This window comes from Puma concolor, chromosome A1, assembly GCF_028749965.1.
Source record: "Puma concolor isolate L17-30 chromosome A1, mPumCon1.1.hap2, whole genome shotgun sequence".
NCBI classification, from domain to species: domain Eukaryota; kingdom Metazoa; phylum Chordata; class Mammalia; order Carnivora; family Felidae; genus Puma; species Puma concolor.
Genome location: NC_141667.1, coordinates 100,873,108 through 100,900,085, shown reverse-complemented (window position 1 = coordinate 100,900,085; position 26,978 = coordinate 100,873,108). Strand labels below are relative to the sequence as shown.

At 39.4% G+C, this 26,978-nt stretch overlaps 1 protein-coding gene across 1 annotated transcript; it reads left to right on the top strand.

The window, feature by feature from the left end:
- Nucleotides 1–5,037: 5,037 nt before the first annotated feature.
- HMGCR (3-hydroxy-3-methylglutaryl-CoA reductase) lies at nt 5,038–26,749 on the top strand. The gene is made up of 20 exons (XM_025923664.2): nt 5,038–5,186; nt 10,130–10,317; nt 10,791–10,902; nt 11,179–11,266; nt 12,400–12,484; nt 13,363–13,468; nt 16,058–16,164; nt 16,271–16,387; nt 16,815–16,975; nt 17,096–17,343; nt 17,458–17,636; nt 18,646–18,840; nt 19,430–19,588; nt 19,713–19,870; nt 21,202–21,307; nt 23,339–23,509; nt 23,820–23,960; nt 24,045–24,203; nt 24,642–24,796; nt 24,942–26,749. The coding sequence occupies exons 2-20, from the start codon at nt 10,153–10,155 to the stop codon at nt 24,994–24,996; spliced, it is 2,667 nt and encodes an 888-aa protein (XP_025779449.1). The 5' UTR covers nt 5,038–5,186; nt 10,130–10,152; the 3' UTR covers nt 24,997–26,749.
- Nucleotides 26,750–26,978: the final 229 nt, after the last annotated feature.

Here is a 26,978-nt window from a genome sequence, read left to right as displayed (position 1 = left end):
TGTTTAAACCGATATATATATATTTTCAACGTTTATTTATTTTTGGGACAGAGAGAGACAGAGCATGAACGGGGGAGGGGCAGAGAGAGAGGGAGACACAGAATCGGAAACAGGCTCCAGGCTCTGAGCCATCAGCCCAGAGCCTGACTCGGGGCTCGAACTCCCGGACCGCGAGATCGTGACCTGGCTGAAGTCGGACGCTTAACCGACTGCACCACCCAGGCGCCCCTAAACCGATATTTTTAAATAGTTGTTAAATATTTTAGTTTAAGTTCTCTGTTACTCGTAACCAAATTTATTACAGGTGTGTAGCACTGGGCAATTTGCTCTTTGGCAATTTATGGGGTTGCTCAGAAAAGCTGAGGTGGGCCTGTTTGGGCCATTATCCTTCTTTGTTTTGTTTCACACTGGCCTCGTGTGATCTTATCTACATCCTTGCAAGCTCTTCCTCTTTCCCCCTCACTCTTACAATCTTCTGCTGTCTCTCAACTGGGAGCCATACAACGCTGGAAGGAGAAGATGGCATTGGAAAGATGAGGGTAAACTGGAGAAAGTTGTTGGGACATGACAAGTGAATTGGATACAGCCTTTGTCATCAACAGCACACTCCACTCTTATCAACTGAGACCAGGACCAGGTTTGTTAATGAGGGAGAAAAAATAGTGCTCATATTTCAGTCAAAATTCATTCTTCCTTCCCTCCTTCATTTCACCTCCTTTCTTGGTCTTTCATTGACTTGTGAACCAGCCACCTTAGCCAAGAATCCCTAAGAATCTCAGGGATACACGATGCTCACTCTGACTATAGATAGGCTGTTTCTACATTGTGTGAGGATTCTTTTTTCCGGAGGAGAGTAAATTCCTTTAAAAGAAAAAAAAATTATTCCAATACAGTTCATACCTACTCCCGATAGATTCTGCAAAGCTGGGGGCGGGGGGGGGAGCCTAAGAAGAGGAATGGGGGAACTGTGAAGAAGAAAACAAACAAAAACACAGTTAAACAGTGAAAACAGGCTCGGTGGGCAGAAGACATGTCGAATTGTGTGCACCCTTTCCTGTGGAGATCTTTGTTCGGGACTGCAAGAGAGGCTCCTGCTGTGGGGTGCAGCTCTGGGAAGTTTTAGGCATGAACAAGAAGCAGAATTTTAAGTTTTGCTGCTGAACAAAAGCAGCAAAAGAAGAGAAGTAGCTGAGACTTTTAGCCCCTGTGAGATGTCACCTTGGGTGACAGAAACGGGATTTTCTGCCAACCTGCTCATGACTGCCCCACCTTTTAAATCTCTCATATTCCACAGTACTTTAATGTTTCTGCTTAAGTAGGGGCACCTGGGTGGCTCAGTCAGTTAAGCATCTGACTTCAGCTCAGGTCATGATTTTGTGGTTCAAGAGTTCGAGTCCTCCATGGGGCTCTGTGCTGACAACTTGGAGCCCGGAGCCTGCTTCGGATTCTGTGTCTCCCTCTCTCTCTGCCTCTCGCCTGCTCGTGCTCTGTCTCTCTCTCTCTCAAATATAAATAAACATTAAAAAAATATCTCTGCTCAATTAAACTTTCTGCTTCTGATCTATGTCAACCTCCATTCTTATTCTCACTTAGCTGAAATAGCCTTTCTTCAAACCATTTCCTTCCCTTGTTCAGAATGTACTGCATCCAAACTCCATGCCCTACCTCTTTCTCACTGGACCCTCTGCATATTTCACTCAGAACACTGACTCTATTATCTGGAAAGGTTCTGTTTGTGTCTGTTTTCTTATTGAACTCTGTACCTTGGATGCCTACCCCTTTGCCTAGCATAGAGACCCTTGTGTTGTGTATTTCTTGATCTTGGACAGGAGAGATAATCAATCATATTATCTGTCAAAGTTAAGTGGCCAATTATCACTTGCAAGGTACTAGTTAAAACACTATCCCTAAAATAAAAAAAAAAAAAAAAAAAAGAGTATGTAAGAGAGAGAAAACTGCCTGAGGTTTGAAGATATAACTTTGAATGCAGCTGAGAACAGTGAATGGGAAATAAATAAGTAAATAAAGATGATTTTTCGTTGAGATTATGAAATATTTTTTGCAATGGAGTGTCAGAAGCTTAGGCAATCACAACATGTGCTAATACAAAGCAGTACATATTATGTTGGTGCAAAAGCTAGCACCGTGGAGTTGTTTAGAGCATCCACTTGGGAGCCAAATTTCAAACTTCGTATTCTAACTCCACCACTTCCAAGCTGCATGAACTTAGGCCAGGTGCTTAATCTTTCTGTTTCTGTAGCTTCATCCCTCATGAAACGCAGATTCTACACACCTTTCTCATAGGACTGTTATGAGAATTAAAGGAGTTAATATCAGTAAAGCACTTAGAAAAGTGTCTGGTACATAGAAAGAGTTATTTAAGTACTTATTCTTCTTCTTATTTTTGTTGTTATAATTCTCTGACTTAATGCATGACCCATGACAATAAAAAGAGGGAAAAGTGAAGCTTGGAGGTCTAACACAGTTACATAGATAAATGCTAAAGGTAATATGGATTGAGATGGCAATTTGTACCAGGGCACCTGGGTGGCTCAGTCGGTTAAGTGTCTGACTCTCAATCTCAGTTTCAGGTCTTGATCTCAGGGTCTTGAGTTCAAGATCGCAATATGGGCCATCCATTACTTTAAAAGAGGCTCTTAAAATTATACTTTAGTTTTTAATTTTTTTTTTTTTTAAGTAGGCTTCATGCCCAGCATGGAGCCCAACACGGGGTTGAGCTCATGATCTTCAGATCAAGACCTGAGCAAAGATCAGGAGTTGGACACTTAACCGACTGAGCCACCCAGGTGCCCCCAAATTATACTGTAATAAACTCCTCGCTCTGAGAGTATACCCACAAGAAAAGAAGGCACATAGATTCCCTCGACCCCATCTCCCACTTTCGCCTTCTCTCTTGTGTCCATGCCAAATTTTGTGATTTATCATTAAGTACAAATAACGAGTTAAGTGCAATAAAAGATTCTTTTGAAATACACTTTGGAACCCATATAGAAGTTGTTTTAAGTACATAAAACCAGACAATTAGCTTTTTGTTTGCTTTTGAACCCATATATTCATTGGAATTCTCAATTAAGCAGAATTTGGGAACAAAACATTCCAAATCTTGATCTAAAGCCTTTTGTGAAAACAGCTTCATAATCTTCCCTTGATTTTATATTAGTAAGTATTTGTATTATCTGTAACTTTTAATTCTGAAATATCTGACCTTTTAGGCTTCTAGGGACATTGAAAGTGTGAGGTTCTCAGCTATCAGTACTTACAGATTTTCCTCCCTCTCTCCTTTCCTTCTTTCCTTCCATCCTTCTTACCTTCCTTCCTTCACTCCTTCTCCTCCTTCTGCTTTTTCTTCTTCCTCTTCCACTTCTTCCTCTTTTTCTTCTTTTCTCCTTCTCCTTCTCCTTCCTTTTGATAAGACTTAGAATATTTCAATCTCGTTTGGTTCACTACAGTCTTCTTCACTGCGAAAACGGTTTCCTTCCACTATAATTAATTCAATAAATATTTAATAACCGTCTATTCTGTGAAGGGATATAAGGTTCATAAAGGCAATCTCCATGTCCGTCATGTTTGTCACTGTGATTCAGATGCCAACTATGGCATGGTGCATATAATGGGCCACCCAAAAATATTTGGTAAAGAGATGTGAATAAAGGTCATATACTGAAGCAGTGGAGTGTAGAAGAACAAGCATAAGCTTTAGATGTGGGCTCCAATCCCATTTTTCCTAATTATTATCTGTGGTCTACAGTAAGTTGCTTAACTTTTTTTTTTTTTTTTTTTTTTTTGTAAATGGAGATAATACCTATTTTACAAGGATTATGGAAACTTAGCAAGATGATAGTTTATTAAAGCTCCTACTGAGTGTATAGTATGTTCCAGGGACTGTGTTTTAAATATAGGACTTTAAAAATTCAGTGGATTATAATTCCTGTTTCTAAGAAATTTCCACATAATAAGACAAGTCACAGAATATTATGGAAATATGAGTGTTCAAAGTAGGGAGGAATGACATGTGCTTGAAGGTATCAGGAAAGGAGGTGGCATATGAAATGGTCCTTAAACGATAGGATTTCAACAATTAAAATGGGTAGGTATATCCAGATTAAATAAAGAGAACATAAGCAGAGAGGTATAAAGCAACTGAGTGTGACCGAAAAAAGGCCAGTTACTCTTGACTAAAACGTAGGGTTGATACAGGTAAGTGGGGAGAGAGACACAACAAATGTGGGGTGGGACCATATTTGTGGTGTCAGGTTCTTTAATCCAGTAGACAATGAGCAACTCCAGGGGGGGCAGTCCTATGGAATAACAGGATCGAAAGGTGCCTAAGAGTGGAGTTACACTATTTCATCTAAGAGATAATAAAGGCCTGCAGCGAGAGGAGGGCAGAGAGAATGCAGAAGACACAGTTGAGGCATATTTCAGAACTGACAGTGGTGTGTGACCAGCGCTCCACACAGAAGCACTGTGCAGGGGCAGGGAGGGACCCCAGTGACTGGAGCTATTTACACAGATGGGTAAATCGCAGGAAGGTGCTGTTTTTAGATTTCCAATATGGGTCAGCTTGAGGTTTGGGCTGCATCTCGCTGCCACCTTCTCTTTTTTCAGCCTCATCTCCACTTCCTTCCATCTCTCTGTCCACTAAGTAATTGGGCTTTCTATCCTCAACCTGACCCTGCGTTTATTGTCACCCTCCAATTCTGCTTCTCACTGGTGTTTCCTATAGTACTCTCACAGCCGGGATGGCAACAGGTCAGGTCCTGGCCCGTACGACACTCCACCCGCCAGATCCCCTATCGCCTTCGCCTGAGCACCTACCATGCTTGCGCCCCCAGGGCTCTTGGGCCAATAGGCAGGCCCTAGTTCTGGGACTCGACTAGCTATTGGTTGGCCGAGCCATGGTGAGAGATGGTGCGGTGCCTGTTGTCCGCAGCAGTGAGAGCTGTGGGAGGTTGTTAAGGCGACCGTTCGTGACGTAGCGCCGTGAGGCCCAGCAGCCCCCAGATGATTGGCTAGACGATCGGACGATCCTCTCTCATTGGTCGCAGGCTCAGCCGGCTCCGGGTGTGCGTAAGCCGAAGGTTCCTTCCGCTTCGCGTCTCCTTTGACTGGAGACAGACGGAGCGCCGGCGCCCCGGTTCGGTGGCCTCTAGTGAGATCGGGAGGTGAGGCGGGCTGTGGCCACGAAGTGGGGCGGGGGCGGCGGGGAAGCGGGATTAGGGCTGTGTTGATGGCGGTTCTCGGGCTCCGCCTGGCCCTGGAAAGGGGCAACCGTCAGCCCCTGCGGACCTGGCGGGAGCTGCAGTGGCGCCTTTGCGGGTGCGGGGGGCCTGGTCCCTGGGAGGTGTAAGGAGACGCCCTTGAGGCGCGGCTGAGCGGCGGCCGCACCGATGCCAGGCGGGGTCTGGGGCCCGGCTGGGCCTGAGGGGCGGGCGGCGGGCTGGCTTCTTCGTGGCTGCCGTTACCATCGGTGGTCTGGCGGGGCGTAGCCGCGTTTGCCAGCCTAGTCCGAAGTAGTCGGTGTGGGCTACGCAGTCACTATCATCCGGGCGGAAAGGGTGCCAGGTCGGGTAACCCCGGAAGCCCCTCGATCCAAGAAATGCTGGGAGTGAGTGTGTGTGATGTGTCCCGCCGGCAGCTCGCGGAGAGGCCTCGAGAAGGACTATCTGGTGCAGGCGTTCACGCCCAGGCGCTGCTGTTCGTCAGCACCCTTCTTTAAAGTGCTGGGAAAGATTTCTGTAAATGCTGCCGACACAGAGCCATGGAAGAACCGTGCATCTGTAGAGATGTGTCTGGTCATTTACAGGAGCCACGAGTTGAGAGAATACGGAGCCCAATGTAGGGATTTGCCCAAGGACTTAAAGGATTCCTCCTTCTTTTTAAAGTTTATTTTGAAGGAGAGAGAGTGCGAGTGGGGTAGGGGCAGAGGGAGAGAGAGAGCGGGGAGAGAGAATCCCAGTCTTTGCCCTGTCAGCGCAGAGCCCGATGTGGGTCTGGAATTAACGAACCGTGAGATCATGACCTGAGTGGAAACCAAGGGATGGAAGCTTAACCGACTCAGCCACCCAGGCGCCCCAAGGATTCTTCTTTTTCTATTCACCTTTCCCCCCTCTTCTCCCTCCTCATTTTTCTTTTTCGTAAGGGGGTTGAGTCTCCTTGGTGCTCATGTAATTGAGTCCAAACCTTGTAGATTTTCTGGAATTATTTGGTTTGGATTAGGAATATAGGTTTCAATATAGAATAGGCAATTTCTGCGGTGAGAGACGGCTGATGTACTCCATCTTAAATGGTCATTTGAAATATTTCATGGCTTGGTTGAGGACATGCCACCTTGGACTTCGTCGTGAAAAGTTATAGGAAACATTTTTTTTCTGGGCCGTACTAAATAATCATGCATAATTTCAGCATCTCAATATGGAGGATGTATTTTTTGCGTGTGAGTATATTTTACTTTTCATGCAATGAAAGTCGTTTTCTGATTTAGAGGTAATCTAGCAAAAGCCTGTAGTGTACTTTGGAATCGACTGTTTTTTGAGGTCCCGCTTTGTTGTGTTTTTCTAGGATTTGTGATGAACTTGGCAGTAAGTACAAATGGAATTTAGTAACATGAAGGTTAAGAAACTGTGCAAAGATTAATCATTAATATATGAAAACTTGGGTGTGGCGTGAGCATTTCATGATGAAGTGTGTATGTGTGTGCACACCCTCTTTTTGTTCTTGTATGATCTCCTTTTTAAACAGTGGATGGATAACTACATGTGTATCAGTATCTATTTAGGTTTGACCCATATAAAATTGCAGATATTTGAAATTTGACTTTTTTTTAAACCTACACAAGTAGCAGTTTCAGATGGCTCCACATAATACTTGTGTTTGTTAAACAACTTTGGAGCTCTAGCTTAGTAACTGAATAGAGATGTGACTCATAAAAGCATGTAAGAGAGTTGAATGTAGAATCCTGGTTTCCTGATTTCCAGTACTATATATATATATATATATATATATATATATATATACACATATATATGTGTGTATATATATATATATACGCATATATATGTATATGTATATATGTGTATGTATATGTATATATATGTATGTATATATTTATTTATTTATTTACTAGAATACTAGTTTGAGCCGCAGAATGCTCAATCCTTTTGGAACTAAAAATGACTCAGTATAAGACATGGTTCTTGTCTTCAAAGAGTCAGAATGTACACAGCAGTTACTTTGAGAGCCGTGTAAGATGGTGTATAATCAGATGCTGGAATGTGTGGCACAGGAGGAGTGCAGGGTGGGAGGAAAGAATTAGAGTCAGAGGCCAAAGCATCCTTTTCTGCAGTTGGCGGTGGTAGGTGGTTTCTGTGGTGCATTGGATTGGAGTTTGATGATTCCATTGAATTTAAATGATCTCTTCTTTTGAAGAATCTGAAATGTTTGGGGAATACTTCATTGTGCATAGGCAAGGTATACATTGCCTATTTAACTGTTGTTTTTTTTTTTTTTAAGTAAAACTTATTTTTGTTGCTGCATGGCCTATATAGTGTCCATTGAATTCTCATGGGCTGTCCTGTAGCCTGCTTATGACACTTGCAACTGCTGATGAAGGTGGCATTTAACTACTTTGCATAATCACCAGGAAATGGGGAGGATGCCCGTGAGAAATGAGATGGTGTATAATTATATGGTTACTTTTGACACACCTTGTACATTTGATTACTGAGTTTGTATTTCCAAATAGGTGAGATTCTCTGTGTTTGGGGCTGGTTCACAGGATCATGTGTAATTTTTTCCCTGAGTGTTGCAAAGATGACTTTACCTAGGAAAGAAATGTCCCAGTATTGAAAATGCTACCATGAAATCTTTTTAAGGGACAACATGATGTACCTAATATATAATTGTGGCTTAATGATGCTAAACCAATTTGTGATCGAATTGGGGTGGTTTTCTGCTAGCAGCTCAGATTTTAATTCAACAGAATTAACTTTTTAATAGTGAAGGATACATTGACTTACTACGGAATAATCTAAGTTGAGAGTGTTTTGGCGGGGAGAGAGTGTTGGAAATTATTTTGACGTAGTGTTGAAATGTATTTTTAGTTGATTCATTTTCTGGAACATTGATGCTTGTTGATCCTTTAGACCAGCTTGCAGAGTTTTTTTTTTTTGCTAGAAGGATGTTATGTGATAGAAAACTGTCCTGAAAATCTAGGCTCTTAGAAGGCTTTTGGTGTAATGAAGTAGGATGCAAATCTGTGATTATTACTCTCCAGTGCTTTAAGTCCAAGTCCCTGCTCATTTAATAGAAACTCTTTTTGTTATTGTTCATTTTCAAAAGCAGTGTATAGACTATAGCCTCTCTTCCCTACTCCATTCCGCTTTCATATGTTCCCAGAATTCTCTGCTTCAGCCCTTAACTGGGGTGGCGGGGTGGGAGGGGGAGGGCTAGCAGGTGGGCAGTTATATCTGTACCTTGTTGACTTATATTCATTTTTAGGTCTATTTCAAGATGTGTCAATAAAATGCATGCTACTCTAGTTTATGAGTTTATTTTCAATTAAGCAGGTATTTGTTGAGCAACCGCTGTATGTGGATGCAAGGTGCTGGAGGATAAAATGCGGAACAAGACTCAGGGAGGAAGTTTGAAAAAGCATGAATAAACGCAGGCAGATGCATGCCGCATTTGTAGATCTTAGTGACTGCCAACCTTTTAAAAATGAGACCCTCAGGAAGACATGGGAAGCCACTACACACGCTCCTATATGTATAGTTTCATGAACCCTAAACTTTTAAGAGATAATACCTAACCCATGCTACATGTTTACCTACAGCTGTTTTTTCTATTTTATTAAAAAATGTTTGTTCTGATTCGCAAAACTGATTTCATGATTTAATTGATCCAATGAAAGGTGGTTGCCTGCAGTCAGAAAGCCAGCTGCCCAGCTGGTGGCTGGAGCAGCTGAAATGGAGAGAATATAGAGTGACACAGTGGGAGATGACATTCAGTAATTATTTTGGTTCCTGAAAACTACTCTTATTTTCTGTCCCTTAGTCCTTAAGGTAGCATATTTAACTTTCTTCTTATTCATTTGTTGCCGTTTAATTTACTGTCTTCAATAAATGAGTCATTTTCTTAGCTGTTACTGTAAACCTGAGATTCCTTTGAATTCTTGGCTAGTGTGTCAACCAGTAGCCTTACTTTAAAAATCTTAATTTGAAATAGATTTTTATGGGTAATGAAATACGCTTTATTGTAAGCATTAATTTTAGTCTAAGATGTTTTACAAGTTCCTGTATTGGAGACCAGTGACTATCAGATTTTTTAAAAATCACAGTATCGGAATGAACAGAGTTGGCCAGCAAGCATGGGGAAGTTTAGTCATGGTATTCGTTAGATCAGAATTACCTGTATGTTCTATTGGGAATTTTTGAATGTTACAGACATCTACTTTGGCCAGCCATCCTCTTCTTCTGTTACTGTTCTAGCATTTTATTAGCTGTAAAAATGGAAAAAGACTTTTTCTGGTGACAGCAACAGTAGGAAGTTTTATTAAACATCATTTTTGCCACTAACAGTATGCCATGTTTTGAATGGAATGGAAGACTGTAATGGTTCTCTGCCTTCGAGGACAGGCAACAAGTAGATTGGTATTTGCCTCTTGTGTAATTGGAATACGGAGAATGAAGAGGGTGCTAATGCGCATTTTATGTCAGGGAAATTAGAAAACGAATGTGAACAGTTGTTTTTCAGTTTTTTTTTTTTCTGTCTCATTGCTCTCCTCCTTAGCTCAGATAATATTGTGGCCTGAGATATTTATTTGGTTTCCTCATAAAAGCTTGAATTCTACAAATTGTAAGAAATAGCTGTTTTTAAGTTGGTTGCTAATAGAAGAATCTTTAAGTGTTATGAGTAAAAAAGTAATATCAAAGTCCTCATTTTAATTTTATAATTATTTTCCAGCATTAATAAGGAACACTATCAAATAGTATTATTCATATGTATAAGACAGTGTGCCTCCAAAAGCAGAGTTTACAATGCAGAATCTTCTTTTCCTAAAAATACAGTGAAATGTGTACTAAGTGTTCACACTTGATATTCCTTCCAGGATCCAAGGATTCTGTAGCTACAATGTTGTCAAGACTTTTCCGAATGCATGGCCTTTTTGTGGCCTCCCATCCCTGGGAAGTCATAGTGGGGACGGTGACACTGACCATCTGTATGATGTCCATGAACATGTTTACTGGTAACGATAAGATCTGTGGTTGGAATTATGAGTGTCCCAAGTTTGAAGAGGTTTGTGAAATTAATTTGATACTGACTAAATTACACTTTCAGTTTCTAAAGAGCATTTCCTCTTAAGAGATCATATAATCAAAAAAGTTCCAAGTAAAATTTTTATCTTAGTGTTCATGAACTTATCTCAAATTTCCATTTACTTACAGTGTTTGGAAACACACTGGAAATAACCTTTCTTCATGCCTTTTCTGCATAAAATGAGTGTAATTGACTTTACTTGAGAAAATAATAGCTTAAAGTGATTAACGGAGAAAAATGATGGGCTTTAAACAGTGGATTGTTGAAAAACTGTATTTAATTTTTGATATACATATTTAATATTTTTTATTTGACTTGTATTGTGCCTGTATTTATATTATTGTGACAAATATATAAACTAATGATGCATACAAAATAAAAATTCTTACATATCGTTGCTTGTTTTAAAAAGTAAAACTATTGGGATTTTTTTTTCTTGTGTCTTCCAACAGGATGTTTTAAGCAGTGACATCATAATTCTGACGATAACACGATGCATAGCGATCCTGTATATTTACTTCCAGTTCCAGAATTTACGTCAACTTGGATCAAAATATATTTTGGGTAATCATTTTATACATTCAACTTCTTTATGCTATCAAATTTTTGTTTTGCTATAGAAATACATATTTTTGTTCAAATCCTGTATATGGAAACCTGTATATTGCTTAAAGTGCTGCTGCATAAATTCAGTGGTTTCCTTATTGGGAATAAATATTCTGATAGTTGAGATCTTAATAATCTGGAGAATATAATATTTCTTTCAGAATATTGTATGGGATTATGTTATTTTTATAATAAAGGATGATTTTTTTCTCAGTTTGAGTTTTGTCATTTTAGGTATTGCTGGCCTCTTCACGATTTTCTCAAGTTTCGTATTCAGTACGGTTGTCATTCATTTCTTGGATAAAGAATTGACAGGCTTGAAGTAAGTATTTAAAGCATAAATATACTTTTTTTTCCAAGAAACAATGTTAACAATTTTTCTTCTCCAAGTTATAAAGTATTATATACATTTTCAAAAATTTATAGAAAATATGGGGAAAATTTTCATGTAGTCATTTAGCTAATGATAACACCTTTTGGTATTTATCCTTTCCTACCTGTTTTTACACTTATACAAAAATTCTGAGATTACACTGTATATATTGCTTTGTAACTTCTTTATGCCTAATGATAGTTTATCAACATCTTTGCTTGCCCTTAGTGCTAAACTAAATTATTTCTGAGGAGTTTCTCGTATCCCCCTATGTGAATATATTGTAGGTCATTTACTAAACCCTCTAGGATTCGATTCTTAGTTTATTTAATTTCCTCTATTAATAACACTATGGTGAATGTCTTTGTGGATAAATTTGTGTTCATATTTATTTTCAGAATATATTCCTAGGTGTGAGACAGTGGCTGTGTAAATTTTTAGGGCTTTTGAGTGCTGTTATTGCCAACTTTCTCTCCAGAAAGCTTGTTAAGTTTATCCTCCCACAAGTAGTGACCAAGTAAAAGAAATTACATGCATTTCACTTCTTTTCCCCATGTGAATTCAAGGAAACATTTTTTACCTAGGATGTTATTTTGCTATAAAATTATCAAAAGGTGTTTCTATGAAAATATATTGACATTTTTAACTTTACAAATAGTTTTTAATTTTGTTTGTTTATTTATTTTGAGAGAGATGGGGGGGGGTGGGGAGACAGAGAGAGAAGGAGAGAGAATCCCAAGCAGGCTATGTACTGTCAGCACAGAGCCTGATGTGAGGTTTGATCCCACAAACTGAGAGATCATGACCTGAGCAGAAAGCAAGACTTGGATGCTTAACCAAATGAGCCACCCAGGCACCTCAGCGTTACAAATAGTTTTAACAAATATTTTTGAGCAGTGAGTATGTTTAGCTTTGAGGATGTCACAGGGGAGTGAGTATAAGGTATACCTTATGGACTACAAAAAGGTACCTATACTAAAGAATCATACAGTGTATGGGGCAGGGGTTTTGTCTTAGAAAGCATTTTTAAGCTACATTTTTTCATCTGATGAATGTACTTGATCATCTTGATTTTTTTGCAGTGAAGCTTTGCCCTTTTTCCTACTTTTGATTGACCTTTCCAGAGCAAGTGCACTAGCAAAGTTTGCCCTCAGTTCCAACTCACAGGTAAGTATTATTTTTAAGACACAGATGTCAACATTGTTCTTTTTTTCAGTTTGTTTACATTATTAGGGCAGATTAATAGCTTCTTCACAGTTGAAGATTCACGAATTGCCCACAGTTTTAATTGTCAGGTCTTAAGACTGGTCTTTTTGGGTACCTAATAACTCAGTTATAATTGCATAGCTTCTGGAATTTGGGATCTCCATTTTCCTATTTGAAGATTTCAGAAATTAAGGTAATAAGACTTTTGGATAAGTAAGAGTGTTCCCCAGTGAAACCTATCAGAGAATAGGACAGGATGTAATAGAAGAGAGTCTGAGGGTAGATTGATTTCTAAAATTTTGGCATTACCACTTGCATTTTTTTCCATCTAAAGTTTTATCTTGGTGTTCATTAGTCACTGTAAAGAACCTAACATTTTCAGTAATCTTGCATCAGAGTATCTGAGTATAAAGTAGCTTGCCATTCTGCCTTGATTATGTATTTGATAACTGTCTCGAATACTTGAACATGTTGACAAGAGTATGATTTAGGTTTCATAGTATTAAGGTCTTAAAAAATTTGCAATTAAGAACTGTCAGTTGTAGCCAATATAAAATGTTGTAGTGTTTCATTATGTGGTATTTAGATGGCAGGATTGACGCACCACCTCAAAGGAATCCTCCCAAGAAGTATCTCACTCGGTGGAAAGGGAAAGCAGGGCCCTGGATATGACTTTTTTTAATCCTTTGCACCTGCAATGCCTGTTAGTGGTATTATATTGTTTATTTTACTCTTTGTATAGCACATTCGCTTTTAACAGAGGCCTTAGGATGCTCTCTGACTTTTTCCAAAGTTATTTTGAACCTTACCCTCATTGATATGTACGGTCTGTGTTTTAGGATGAAGTGCGGGAAAATATCGCTCGTGGAATGGCAATTTTAGGTCCCACGTTCACCCTTGATGCCCTTGTAGAATGTCTTGTGATTGGAGTTGGAACCATGTCAGGTTTGTAAGAGATTTTTAATGTTTTTTAAACTAAGTTTGTAGATGAAGGGAAAAAAGAACGTCTGAGATTACATTGGTTATTCTTTTTTCTTAAAAAATTTTTTTTTGTTGTTTATTTTGAGAGAGAGAGAGAGAGAGAAAGTATGTGCACGCAAGTGGTGGAGGGTTAGAGAGAGAAGGGAGAGAGAATCCCAAGCAGGCTCTGAGTTGTCAGTGCAGAGCTCAACTTGGTGCTTGATCCCATGAACCATGAGATCATGACCTGAGCTGAATCCAAGAGTCGGAACTTAACGGACTGAGCCAGCCAGGTATCCCTGCATTGGTTATTCTTAAGTTCTGACTTTTAAAAGTGTAACATTCTTAAAAGGTTTTAACTGAATGAATGTGTGGATTTATCTGACCTTAATGTCTGACTGCTTTTGTGAAAACTTAGTAGCAGGTTAGTGATACTTAGTTTTCACGATTGCTACCTTCTGTTTCTGTACTCCACCCTTTTGCTGATTTTGTGTTTATTTTTTTGCTTAGTTTTTAATCAAGATTGTATTCTACGCTTCATCTTAGCCAAAAGGCCGAGAACCAATAACCAAGATTGTATTCTAAGGCTCATCTGGGGCACCTTCCAGTGCACCTGCCCAGACTAAGTTAGTGATTTGGTTCCTTGTGGGTTTTGTTTTTGTTGGTTTTTTGTTTTTTGTTTTTTTGGTTCTTTGTGTTTTTATTGTCCTGTAGGAGACAGTGCAAGCGTCAGAAGTGGGCCAGATGTAAGTTAGGTCCACCTAATAGGCTGGTTGGCAAGATTTAATCAGATGGTATGCAGTACATCTTACCGAGTACCTAGCATTGATCTCAACACGTTTCTTAATCCTTAATTAGATAGTAGAGAATTAGATGTTAAATATCAAACACAGGACGGAAGTTGTGGCCTGGCCTGGCCTGGAAATTTGCCAGAGTGAATATATCATGCTGTTGTTGTGAAGATTTCCTAATCATTAAAACTAGACTTTATGGCTTCCTCAGGGAACTACCCTTAGTAATGACAGTTGCAGCCTATTTCCTGGTGCCTGAGTGCCCTGGATAAGGGGCTTCATTCTTCACAGGTAAATTATCTAGCTTTTATGAACACAGTTGGTTGTCGTTACTTTTTTAGTCGAGGGCTCATCACTTGGTAGTATGTTAAATACATGTTTCTTCTTTCTGAGGGTAAATTTATTATTTATTGTTTTTTAATCTGTCATTCAACATTTAGCAAGGAAGGTATTTTTAAAAAATATTTTTTATTTGTTTAAAAAAAATGTTTTTAATGTTTATTTTTATTTTTGAGAGAGACAGAGTGCGAGTGGGGGAGAGGCAGAGAGAGAGAGGGAGACACAGAACCCGAAGTGGGCTTCAGGTTCTGAGCTGTCAGCACAGAGCCCAATGCGGGCCTGAACCCACAAGCCACGAGATCAACATCTGACTCTGGCTCAGGTCATGATCTCGCACCTTGTGGGTTTAGGCCCTGCGTTGGGCTCTGTGCTGACAGCTCAGAGCCGGGAGCCTTCTTTGGATTCTGTGTCTCCATCTCTCTGCTTCTCCTCTGCTCACACTCTGTCTCTCTCTAAAATAAATAAACAATAAAAACATTTTTTTAAAATAAAACAAAAAAGTACTTAAAAATACAATATGTGTTTTTGTTCTATTATTTAGTCATATGATCTGTTTAGAATTCAAAAATAGACTGTTGAGTTTTTTGTTATTCTAGTTAGCAGTTTTATAGGAAGAGGGAATGATTTTTTTATTTACATTTCAAAACATTTTTATATTTAATATGAGTGACATCAGAAATATGTGTTATATTCAAGTTTATTTGTAAAGTGAGGGACTAGGATTTGGTAATCCAAGGTATTTTTCAGCTCTATAATTCTGCTAACCTTCTGTTTGGGACATATACCACGTGATACCTTAAACATTTTGTAATGGAACATTTGTTAATTTTGGATCTTGAGTTGCCTTTTTGCATTATTTAATTTTTCAAACAGATCCATGAAATTCCTCAAAATTATAAGAACAGCAATAGCCACGATAGAGGTTGTACTGAAATTAGAGTTCCATTTAGTGCACATAAAGTATTTATTATGATACTGAATCGGGAATGGCATAACTGGCAGTATGTTTTACTTTAATCAAAAGTAAATCAAAAGTAAATCCACAGGTGAATTGCTTTTCTGGCAAAGAGTGGAATTGGATCCAGACTGTGGGAGGTTGACTCATCAGAGTAGCCTGTCCTTGTTAATCCCTATTTCAAAACTGATTGCTACCATTTGATAAAAGGGGATTATCATATGTAAATTAAATACAATGACTGTGCCTGGCATTGTGGTGTTGGAGACCTGGGAGGAGACAAGTTCTTTTCCTGAGAGGGAGTTATTCCTGTTCTAATGCTTGGTATCACCTTGGAGTTCCTCATTTCTTTTTCCAGTAGATAGGAAAGAGTTTAATATGCTAATGTTTTCTTGTATTTGTCTACCTAGAGGAAAGGTCCCTGTGATGTATGTAGCATCAAAAATATAGGTACTTTACTAATTATACATTTAATTTTTCTCTAACCAGGGGTGCGTCAACTTGAGATTATGTGCTGCTTTGGCTGCATGTCAGTTCTTGCCAACTACTTTGTGTTCATGACTTTCTTCCCAGCTTGCGTTTCCTTGGTTTTAGAGGTAAGAGCTGTTCTTACGGCATTAGTAGAAGAGTAACGTTTCTCATCAAATCTGTTCACTTAAATAAAATCAGTACCTTCTAATGTAACACTGGTTTACTTTGTAGCTTTCTCGGGAAAGCCGTGAGGGTCGTCCGATTTGGCAGCTGAGCCATTTTGCTCGAGTTTTAGAAGAAGAAGAAAATAAGCCAAATCCTGTTACTCAGAGAGTTAAGATGATTATGGTAATTTCATAGTTTTCTTTTCCCTTCTGTATTTTCAGTTCCAGTGTTCCATATGTTCTGTTCATATGTTCTGCTTTTTGATTTTTTTTCTCCTTCCTGTTATCTTTCTACATTTTTTGTCTCTTTCATTGATGTTCCTCTTTCTTTTTTTTCCTTGTCTCTCATTTCTTTGAGGCTCCTAGTGTCTCTCCCCTAAACAGATGTTTCAAATTCCTTTGCTTTATTTCTCTTTGCAAACCTGTTTTTTTGCAACGTTTTCAGTAGTTTAGTAGGCCACTGCTTTAGTCCCAGAGCAAGTGCAGGGCTTTCTTTTCATGCTGAGGGGAGACCATGAAAGATGGTGCTTGGCTATCCAGTTGCTAAGGATGAGAAGTTTAGGTGGCATTGATATGCAGAGGATATTATAATTTATAACATTTTATTTCAGTCTCTAGGCTTGGTTCTTGTTCATGCGCACAGTCGCTGGATAGCTGATCCTTCGCCTCAAAACAGTACGGCAGAAAACTCTAAGGTTTCTTTAGGATTGGATGAAAGTGTGTCCAAGAGAATTGAACCAAGTGTTTCCCTCTGGCAGTTTTATCTCTCTAAGTAAGTTACCTGAGACCTGCTTTGTTGTGTATTAATCATAGTAGTCTGGTTACTAAAAGTTTAGGTTGTACCATTTTAATTTCTGAGTAATAACTTTTTAATTTCCTTTCTTTTATTTAGAATGATCAGCATGGATATTGAACAAGTTATTACCCTTAGTTTAGCTCTCCTTCTGGCTGTCAAGTACATCTTCTTTGAACAAGCTGAGACAGAATCTACACTCTCATTAAAAAACCCTATCACATCTCCTGTAGTGACCCCCAAAAAAGTCCCAGATGATTGTTGTAGACGTGAACCTGTACTGGTCAGAAATAGCCAGAAATTCCATGCAGTGGAGGAAGAGACCAGGATAAACAGAGAAAGAAAAGGTGATTTCTTGTTCTCTTTATTTTCCATTTTTCCAATACTGATTTGTTCAGAAGCTGAGTTCGTTTTAAAATGTATGTTCACTATTGTGAGATTTCGTTTGGTTTCTTGAACAGTTGAGGTCATAAAACCTTTAGTGGCAGAAACTGACACCTCCAGCAGAGCTACATTTGTGGTTGGTAACTCTTCCTTACTTGATACTTCACTGGAACTAGAGGCACAGGAACCTGACATTGAACTTCCCATCGAGCCTCGGCCTAATGAAGAATGTCTACAGATACTTGGGAATGCAGAGGTGAGGAAAATAAAGTTAAATCAAGCTTTGTATCTTTTTGCTTTTTTTTAAGAAAGGAAGGAAGGAAGTTCTTGCTACTGAGTACTTAAGTTCTGGGCACCGTGTTACGTGGTTTGCAGGTAGTGGTCTTTTTTATTCCCCACAACTTTGTGAGATAGATGGAATTACCTCCATTTTTCAGATGAGAATGAGAAAGAGAAAGCTGAGGCTCCAGGAGGCGTATTTCCCAAAGTAATACATTATTTAGGAAATGGAAAAGCAGAGATCAAGAGTCCAAGATTTACTGACTCAAGAGACAGTGCTCTTTACCCTTTACTACCGTTTGCCAGAGAGATGAGCCACTACTCTATTCTCATGTGTGTTGGGGCCTAGAAAAGGTTTCATTCAAAAACGAGCTTCAAAGACAGAAGAAAAGTTTTTTGTTTTGTTTTCTTTTTGGTTTGCTTTTTAATAAGCTTCATGCTCACCAGATGCTTGTTTTCCTTTCTGACTCTGAGGGGGTATTCTGCCTACACGGCCGTAGGAGTTAATTCATGCTTTAGTGTGACTTTGTGTTCCATCCATATCTGCTTAATCATTCCTAATTTATGTGCACATGAGTGAGAGTAGCATCATGTTTGTTTTTCTTTCACTTTCCCTCATTGCTATTAACATGTGTGCCGATTTTTCAACTGTTTTGCTGTATACAGAGTTACCAAAACTTAGAGGGTGGCCATCAGAATCTTAATTGTGGTTTTGTTTTGTTTTTCTATGAACTTCCCTTGCAAAATTTGGTGTTTTGGTTTTACATTTGTTTAGGGCCACATTTTTGTAGAGAATTTGCTTTCATTTTGATATTCTTATTTCCATTCAAATCATCTTTAGAACTCCAAAGTTCTTTGGGTTCTCCTTTACTGAGCATTGTTTGTATTAAATGGTGTATTTGTTATGAAGAATACGAAGTGTGCTTCAAATTTTTTGTCATCCCCCTCCCACAACTCCCTCCCATTTTTTTTTTTCATTTCTTTAGAAAGGTGCAAAATTCCTTAGTGATGCTGAGATCATCCAATTAGTTAATGCTAAGCATATCCCAGCTTACAAGTTGGAAACTCTGATGGAAACCCATGAACGAGGTGTATCTATTCGCCGACAGTTACTGTCCAGAAAACTTCCAGAGCCTTCTTCTCTCCAGTATCTACCTTACAGGAACTATAATTACTCCTTGGTATGTTTTCTTGATTTGAGAAAGTTTGCTTTTGTAGCTTTTTAGTCTTGTAGCTTTAGTCTTCAGCTTTTTAGTCTTTTCTTTTTTTGTTTTTTAATTTTTTTTTTAATGTTTATTTCTGAGAGAGGGAGAGAGAGCACAAGCAGGGGAGGGGCAGAGAGAGAGGGAGACAGAATTGGAAACGGGCTCCAGGCTCTGGGCTGTCAGCACAGAGCCCGACGCAGGGCTCGAACTCACAAACCGTGAGATCATGACCTGAGCCAAAGTCGGACGCTTAACCAACTGAGCCACCCAGGCGCCCCTAGTCTTTTTCTTGACTAGTCTTTTGTATGTACATAATTTTATAAAACATTTGTTTAATCACTTCACTGTAATTTTGTATTCTGCTTATGATTATAGGTCCTAGAAACTCAAAATATTTTTCCTGTTGTTTATAGTCATTGTCAATGACTTTTGTACTTTTAAATACTTACAAGGAGTAGATAAAAATGTTGAAAAATAAAGGGTTATGTTTGAAAACAGTTTTGGATGAGAAGGGCTGTGTATTTGTGATAGCAATTTTCACTCAGTACCTGACTTCCCCTTTTAGGTGATGGGAACTTGTTGTGAGAATGTTATTGGATATATGCCCATCCCTGTTGGGGTGGCAGGACCTCTGTGCTTGGATGGAAAAGAATACCAGGTGCCGATGGCGACAACAGAAGGTTGTCTTGTGGCCAGCACTAACAGAGGCTGCAGAGCAATAGGTGTAAGTAGGCATTTCTGTATTTGCCTGTTTTAAGATATGCACTAGGCCAGGCAATGAGAAGAGATCTGGGGCCATGCAGAAGTGTTTTCAGGATTAACGTGCTTCCGTAACGTCCTCTGCATAGCTTGGTGGAGGTGCCAGCAGCCGAATCCTTGCAGATGGGATGACCCGTGGCCCAGTGGTGCGTCTCCCCCGTGCTTGTGACTCCGCAGAGGTGAAGGCCTGGCTGGAGACACCTGAAGGGTTCACAGTGATAAAGGAGGCTTTTGACAGTACCAGCAGGTGTGTGTGGGGTTTGTATATGCATTTATGTTTATTTCAGAGCTGGTGTCGTCATCTGTGATCGCTAAACATAACTGTCGACATACTGCCTGCTTCGGGTGACATACCAAAATCTGAACTTTAAGTCCATTTATTCAAAATGAGTAATATTTATCCTTGGGGCAGAATGTTGGTCCAAATGAATACCTCCAGAGGAGTAAATAGGGAAAAATAGTATGATCTAGTAAGTTTGTGTGTTGGTTTTATAAGACTCAGGTTTTGTTTTTTGGGTTTTTGGTTTATTTAGTTTTTTGTTTTTTTTTGTTTTTTTGATGTGTATTCATTTTTGAGAGAGAGAGAGACAGAGGGTGAGTCATTTTTGACAGAGAGAGAGAGAGACAGACAGACAGAGGGTGAGCAGGGGAGGGGCAGAAAGAGAGGGAGACACAGAGTCCAAAGCAGGCTCCAGACTCTGACCTGTCAGCACAGGGCCTGATGCGGGGCTCAAATTCACTAGCCATGAGATCATGACCTGAGCTGAAGTTGGACGCTTACCAGATTGAGCCACCCAGGTACCCCTATTTTGGTTTTTTCAGTTTTTTTTTAATTTTTTTTTTTTTTAACATTTATTTATTTTTGAGACAGAGAGAGACAGAGCACGAACGGGGGAGGGGCAGAGAGAGAGGGAGACACAGAATCGGCAGCAGGCTCCAGGCTCTGGGCCATCAGCCCAGAGCCTGATGCGGGGCTCGAACTCACGGACCGCAAGATCGTGACCTGAGCGGAAGTCGGACGCTCAACCGACTGAGCCACCCAGGCACCCCTGTTTCAGTTTTTATTTAAATGTTAGTAAGTTAACATATAGTTGTAATATTGGTTTCAGAAGTAGAATTCATTGATTCATCACTTAATAATACCCAAGGCTCATCACAAGTGCCCTCCTTAATGCCCACCCCCCACCCACTTCTCTCCATCAGCCCTCAGTTTGTTCTCTATCATGAAGAATCTCTAGGGATTCCTGGGTGGCTCAGTCAGTTAAGTGTCAACTCTGGATTTTGGCTCAGGTCATGATCTCATGGCTTGTGAGATTGAGCCCGAGTTAGGCTCTGTGCCAAGTAGCTGGAGTCTGCTTGGAACTCTCTCTCCCTCTCTCTCTGCCTCTCCCCGACTCGTGTGCACATGCACTGTCTCTTTCTCAAAACAAATAATAAACATTAAAAAAGAAAAAAAATGAAACAGTTGAATTAGAAATCTCCATGAGTATGCTCTTATGTGTAAAATCAGCTAAAGTAGATTTTTAAGATAACTTGAATCTTCTTAACAAAACAAAAAACATTCACTTTTGTTTATAGATTTGCACGTTTACAGAAACTTCACATGAGTATGGCTGGTCGCAACCTTTATATCCGTTTCCAGTCCAGGTCAGGTGATGCCATGGGGATGAACATGATTTCAAAGGTGAGCCTAATAGACTATAATAGAGTTTGTAAGACTGAATGCCCCAGGGGAGGGGAACTGGGTGTCAGGGAGGTAAGAGTGGGGAGTAGACTCACTGTATATGTTCTCCTGTATTTTTGAATTTGGTGCCGTGTGCATATACTAATTCAAAGGGTTCATTGATGGAAAGATTTTTATTGAAAGCTAAATCTTGATTCATGTAACTTATCAGGCATTTATTGGCTCTGATATATTTTTGTATTTGATATGTTTAATTTAGATGGAGTATTATGCATGTTCTGGGCCTACTCAGAAGGGGTGGGAGGATTCTTGGGGTTACTGCTCCTTGGCTTTGTCCTGTAAACTTTGAAAGCTCACCTCTTTTAGAGACCTCAAGACTTGTATTTAAGAGGCCAAGTTCTTGTATGTAGTCCATTTATCTCCTTATAAGAATATTGTGTATGGTTTACATTTTATTCTACTGATGTTTTCTTATTTACAGATACTATTTTTTATTTACAAATATTCACAAATGTAAAATGTTAAAGTCAATTAGGTTAGCAAGATTTATTTTGTAGTTTAACCAGAGAGAGAAGAGGGGGGAATAATGACTAAAAACTTAAGTTTTAAAAGTTGCCAATAAATAGTATAGTGGTTCCTCAAAAAATTAAAAATAGAATTATGATCCAGCAATTCCACTTCTGGGTATTTACCCAAAAGAGTTGAAAACTAGGTTTCAGAGACTTATTTGTGCCCCTCTGTTCATAGCAGCAGCATTCACAGTAGCAGAGAGGTAGAAACAACCCAAGTGTTCATGGACAGATGAATGGATAAATAAAATGTTGTGTGTACATATAATGAGATATTATTAAACCCTAACAAAATAGGAAATTTTGACATGCTAAATGAACCTTGAGGTTCACTTGCTAAGTTAAATAATCTGGCTAATAAAAAAGACAAATACTATGCGAATTCACACTTGCGAAGTACCTAGATTAGTTAAATTCATAGAGACAGAAAGTGGAAGGGTAGTTGCCAGGGGCTGAGGAGAAAGGGAAATAGGGAGTTGTTTAATGGGTTTGGAGTTTCAATTTTGCAAGACAAAAGAGTTCTGGAGATTGGCTGTACCGACAGTGTGAATGGACTTAACCCTGATGAACTGTACACTTGAAAATAGTTAAGATGGTAACTTCTATGTTATATGTATTTTACCACAGTTGAAACAATTTTTTTAATTGCTAGTTAGTATGTTGGGCTACTGAGATATGGGTTGTTAACTGAATTAATTTCACTTAATTGGAAGTCTTGTTTACAGTTTTGTAAGGTAAATCCCAATGACTTCCCATTAACGACAGGATTTACTTTTATGTCTGACTTCTCTTTGCAGACTTGCTAACTTGGGTTTTTAGGGAACAATTTAATAACTAGAAGAGAGAATTTATTACTTGTTGATCATGGGTTGAGTTACTCACTACCAGTGACATGATGATGAGTATCATATTCTCACTGAATATTTTTTAATTCATTTTTTAATTTTACTATTCTCATTATTTCCCATCTACATCCTGTTCATCCGTGACTATGAAGAACTTTGTTTTCATTCTTAGAAGGAAACATAGGAGTCTTATTTCTTTTCTTTTAATGTTTATTTATTTTTGAGAGAGAGAGAGACACACACACATAGTGTAAGCAGGGGAAGAGCCGAGAGAGAGGGAGACACAGAATCTGAAGCAGGCCCCAGGCTCTGAGCTGTCAGTACAGAGCCTGACGCAGGGCTCAAACTTACAAGAGGTAGATCATGACCTGAGCCAAAGTCGGACACTTAATCCACTGAGCTACCCAGGCGCCCCCATAGGAGTCTATTTCTGACTGAGAAGTTAGTCACTGTGATGGTTAATGAAACTATTATTTTATGCTCACTTCCTTTGAAGTATATTATATTTAGAAATATTGTAGTTATTGTGTTTATAAGTATTAGTATTACTAGATACAAATAAAGCCTCTGATCTATCAATAGCTTTGTACATTTTAATTTTGTTGTGTTGTTGACAGGGCACAGAGAAGGCACTTTCAAAACTTCATGAGTATTTCCCTGAAATGCAGATTCTAGCAGTCAGCGGTAACTATTGTACTGACAAGAAACCTGCAGCTATAAATTGGATAGAGGGAAGAGGGAAGTCTGTGGTTTGTGAAGCTGTCATTCCAGCCAAGGTTGTCAGAGAAGTGAGTGATTGGATGATCATTTTATTTTGTAAATTGGTTTAAAAATTGGGAAAGGAATATTAACATTCTAAGTGAAGTTTAACATATGGACGGACGTGTTATGTTAAAGATGACTGTGGGATCACATCTTGCCCACCTGTGTATGGTATTCACAGGAACAAGCTTTACTGATACTCTTCACTGAGGACAAGGCCTCAGTGGGGCCGTATCTAAACTCTGTTGGTTTCCAGAGGACAGAAAGATAGAGCTGGGTAACATGCCCTGAGTCTTCTGGGAGAACATGTAAAATGTGCACAACTCTGTTTGCTAGGTATTAAAGACGACTACGGAAGCTATGATTGAGGTCAACATTAATAAGAATCTGGTGGGCTCTGCCATGGCCGGGAGCATTGGAGGTTACAACGCCCATGCGGCGAACATCGTAACCGCCATCTACATTGCCTGTGGACAGGTGAGGGCTCCAGCCTCTCCTTCTCTTGTCTTGGGTTGTTCTAAGTTGAGAGAAGTTTTATACTTCTCCTTTTTATTTTTTCAGGATGCAGCACAGAATGTTGGTAGTTCAAACTGTATTACTTTGATGGAAGCAAGCGGCCCCACGAATGAAGATCTGTATATCAGCTGCACCATGCCGTCTATAGAAATAGGAACTGTGGGCGGTGGGACCAACCTGCTCCCTCAGCAAGCTTGTTTGCAGGTATGACGCCTCAGCCCCAAAGCCTGGTGACCTCAGGCCAGTTCTGACTTGCTGGGATTCTCTGTTTCTGCCTGACATCCCATGTCACTCAGCTGTATTTTAGCTGGTCTTGTCATTCTTTTGCTTCTCACCAGCCTAACCCATTGTGTCGAAGCAAGCATGTTGAGACGTGTGCTTAGTAAGATGAGAAGGTAGATTAAGAGAGTAAATGAATGTTCATCTATTCTGATTAAGTGCCCTGCAGACCAGGCTGTGGATGTTATGTTAACTATGGTGCATGTTATTGTGAGTACTGGCTGTCAAATCTTGGAGATTGTATACTTCTGGAATCTGTTCTATTCTGATGCCATTGTAGTTGCCCTTATTTTAGCTGATAGAGAAGGAAGTTGTTGCCATGAGTTTAAGGGCGAGTCCCGCTGTGTCTCTCCCTGGCTGCAGATGCTAGGTGTTCAAGGAGCATGCAAAGACAACCCTGGGGAAAATGCCCGGCAGCTTGCCAGGATCGTGTGCGGTACAGTAATGGCCGGGGAATTGTCACTGATGGCAGCGTTGGCAGCCGGACATCTTGTCAAAAGTCACATGATTCACAACAGGTAAGACTTACAGATTTACTTAACATGTTTTCCTGTACTTAAAAATGCAGTACAAAAAACCTACTACTCACAGACAATAGTCCTAACTTAAAATTCTGCATTCGTGATATTTTATATATTCCTGCTTTGTCTTTTTCTGCCATAGGTCAAAGATAAATTTACAAGACCTCCAAGGAACTGGCACTAAGAACGCTGCTTGAATAGTCTGACAGATCTGAACTGAAACACGGGCATTGGGTTCTAAAGGACTAACATAAAATCTGTGAATTAAAAAGCTCAGTGCGGTGTTATGTTGAGGATGAATAGACATGATCTGTGAGGTGACTGCTTGGTGTTTGGCTCTTTCAGGGATCCTTCTTTCCATGCAGATTTCTCGGATCTGAAAATAGTATAGTGCTTTATGTGCTGTGCTCTCTGGAAGGAAAGATCTCAACATGGATATCATGCTCTGAACATCACAGATTGTAACCTACAGCTCACTTCTGAAAGAGAATACAAGATGGAAACAAGTGTTTTCTTTTGATGAAATCCATGGAGTTCGTGGTGATCAGTGTGAGATTGACCCTTCTCTCCATCCTCCCCTCCCTCCTGGTTGAAAATGGAGTTTTAAATTATACTGTAGCTGACAAACTGATTTCATAATTAATTTATTGAGTCTGGGTTATAGAACTTAAATAAGAGCTAAGTTTATTTTTTGTAAACTAATAATTCATTTGGTGCTGGTCTCTTTTGATTTCTTTTTGGGTAGCCATTGTGATTCTTCAGAAGGGGACCTACTTTCTTCAAGGGAAGAATTACTCTTATTCCCAAACTACTGAATAATGTGCTAAGCAGTGCTAATAGTTCTCTGTCAAGAAAACAAATCACTGCATTCATCTCTGTAGGCTATTTGTTCAGAGAGGCCTCTTGTCTAAATATAAATGTCTGTCTAGATTGCTAGAACATTTCCTGTAGTGTAAGACTTTAAGAAACAAGAGTTTTGCACTCTTTAAATATACAAGAGCTCTTAATATTGCTTAGACAAAGGGACTCTCTTTATCAAGAACGTACAAGTCTGACCTCTCAGAGCTCAGAGGTTGGAAAACACAGGCTTGAAAAAAATGCCGTTTCTCTAAGCCAACTTTAATTTCTTAAAAGACTTAAATTTATTTAGCTGAAAAACCTAGGTGGTTTTTTTGTAAAGAACTGTATCAAATCTGTATATGTTGTAATAAAACTTCTTATGCTAGGAGTTTATTGAAAGTGTTCAAGAAATAAATAAAAATCAACTTGTGTACTGATAAGACACTCTAAGCTTGGGCCAGAAAACAGAGTTGTTTAATGTTGTCCAGGAAACCCTGGCTTGCCTTTCAAGCCCAGTGAAAGGGAAAGTCAGCTTTCAGAGCCAGTGAAGGTGCCACATGAATGGCCCTGGAGGAGCGTACTTTGTTCCTGTGGCCAGGAGGTTGGTGACCAAAACATTCACACAAGGCTCTTTGGATAGACCCATAAAGGCTCTTTGCTTCCTCAGGGGGTCAGCAGAGTTGTTGAATCTTAACGTTTTTTTAATGTACAAGTTTTGTATAAATAATAAAGAACTCCTTATTTTATATTACATCTAATGTTTCAAGTGTTGGTCTTGGAGAGAGAAGATGGACTCTGAAGAACATTCCAGTAATGCCGTGGCAGCATGGAGAGCCTCTGAGTGATTGTGTCTGCATTACTGTTGTGGAAGATTGACCTTTGCTGTTGTATGTAAAGTTTAAATTGCTTCCGTTGTGACTTGCAGCCAGTGACTTCTTATTTATCCGAACTTTTCATGGAAGTGGCAGTGAAAAGTGTGAGTCTTCATTCTGGTGACTGTAACCAATATTGTCTTGCTAAATGAATGTTTTGTACAATTACTAAATTGTATACATTTGGTTATACTTTTTTCCCAGTTCCAGTAAATTATGAAAAGGAGGTTAATATTGATTAGTGTAAGCAGTAACCTTTTTTTGTTTGGACTGACTGTTGGCCTGAGGCCTGAAAACTTGAAAGTCAGGCCAGAGTGGTAACCTAAATACTCCCACTGGGTGTCCCATGACCATTTATTATTCTTCGTCATATGCTCCAATTCCTACAGCATTAATGGCAGGCCAGTGTTGTATGTGCATTACATTACTTTCTTTATACTTAAGAGAGTTTGATTAGTTCAGATTGA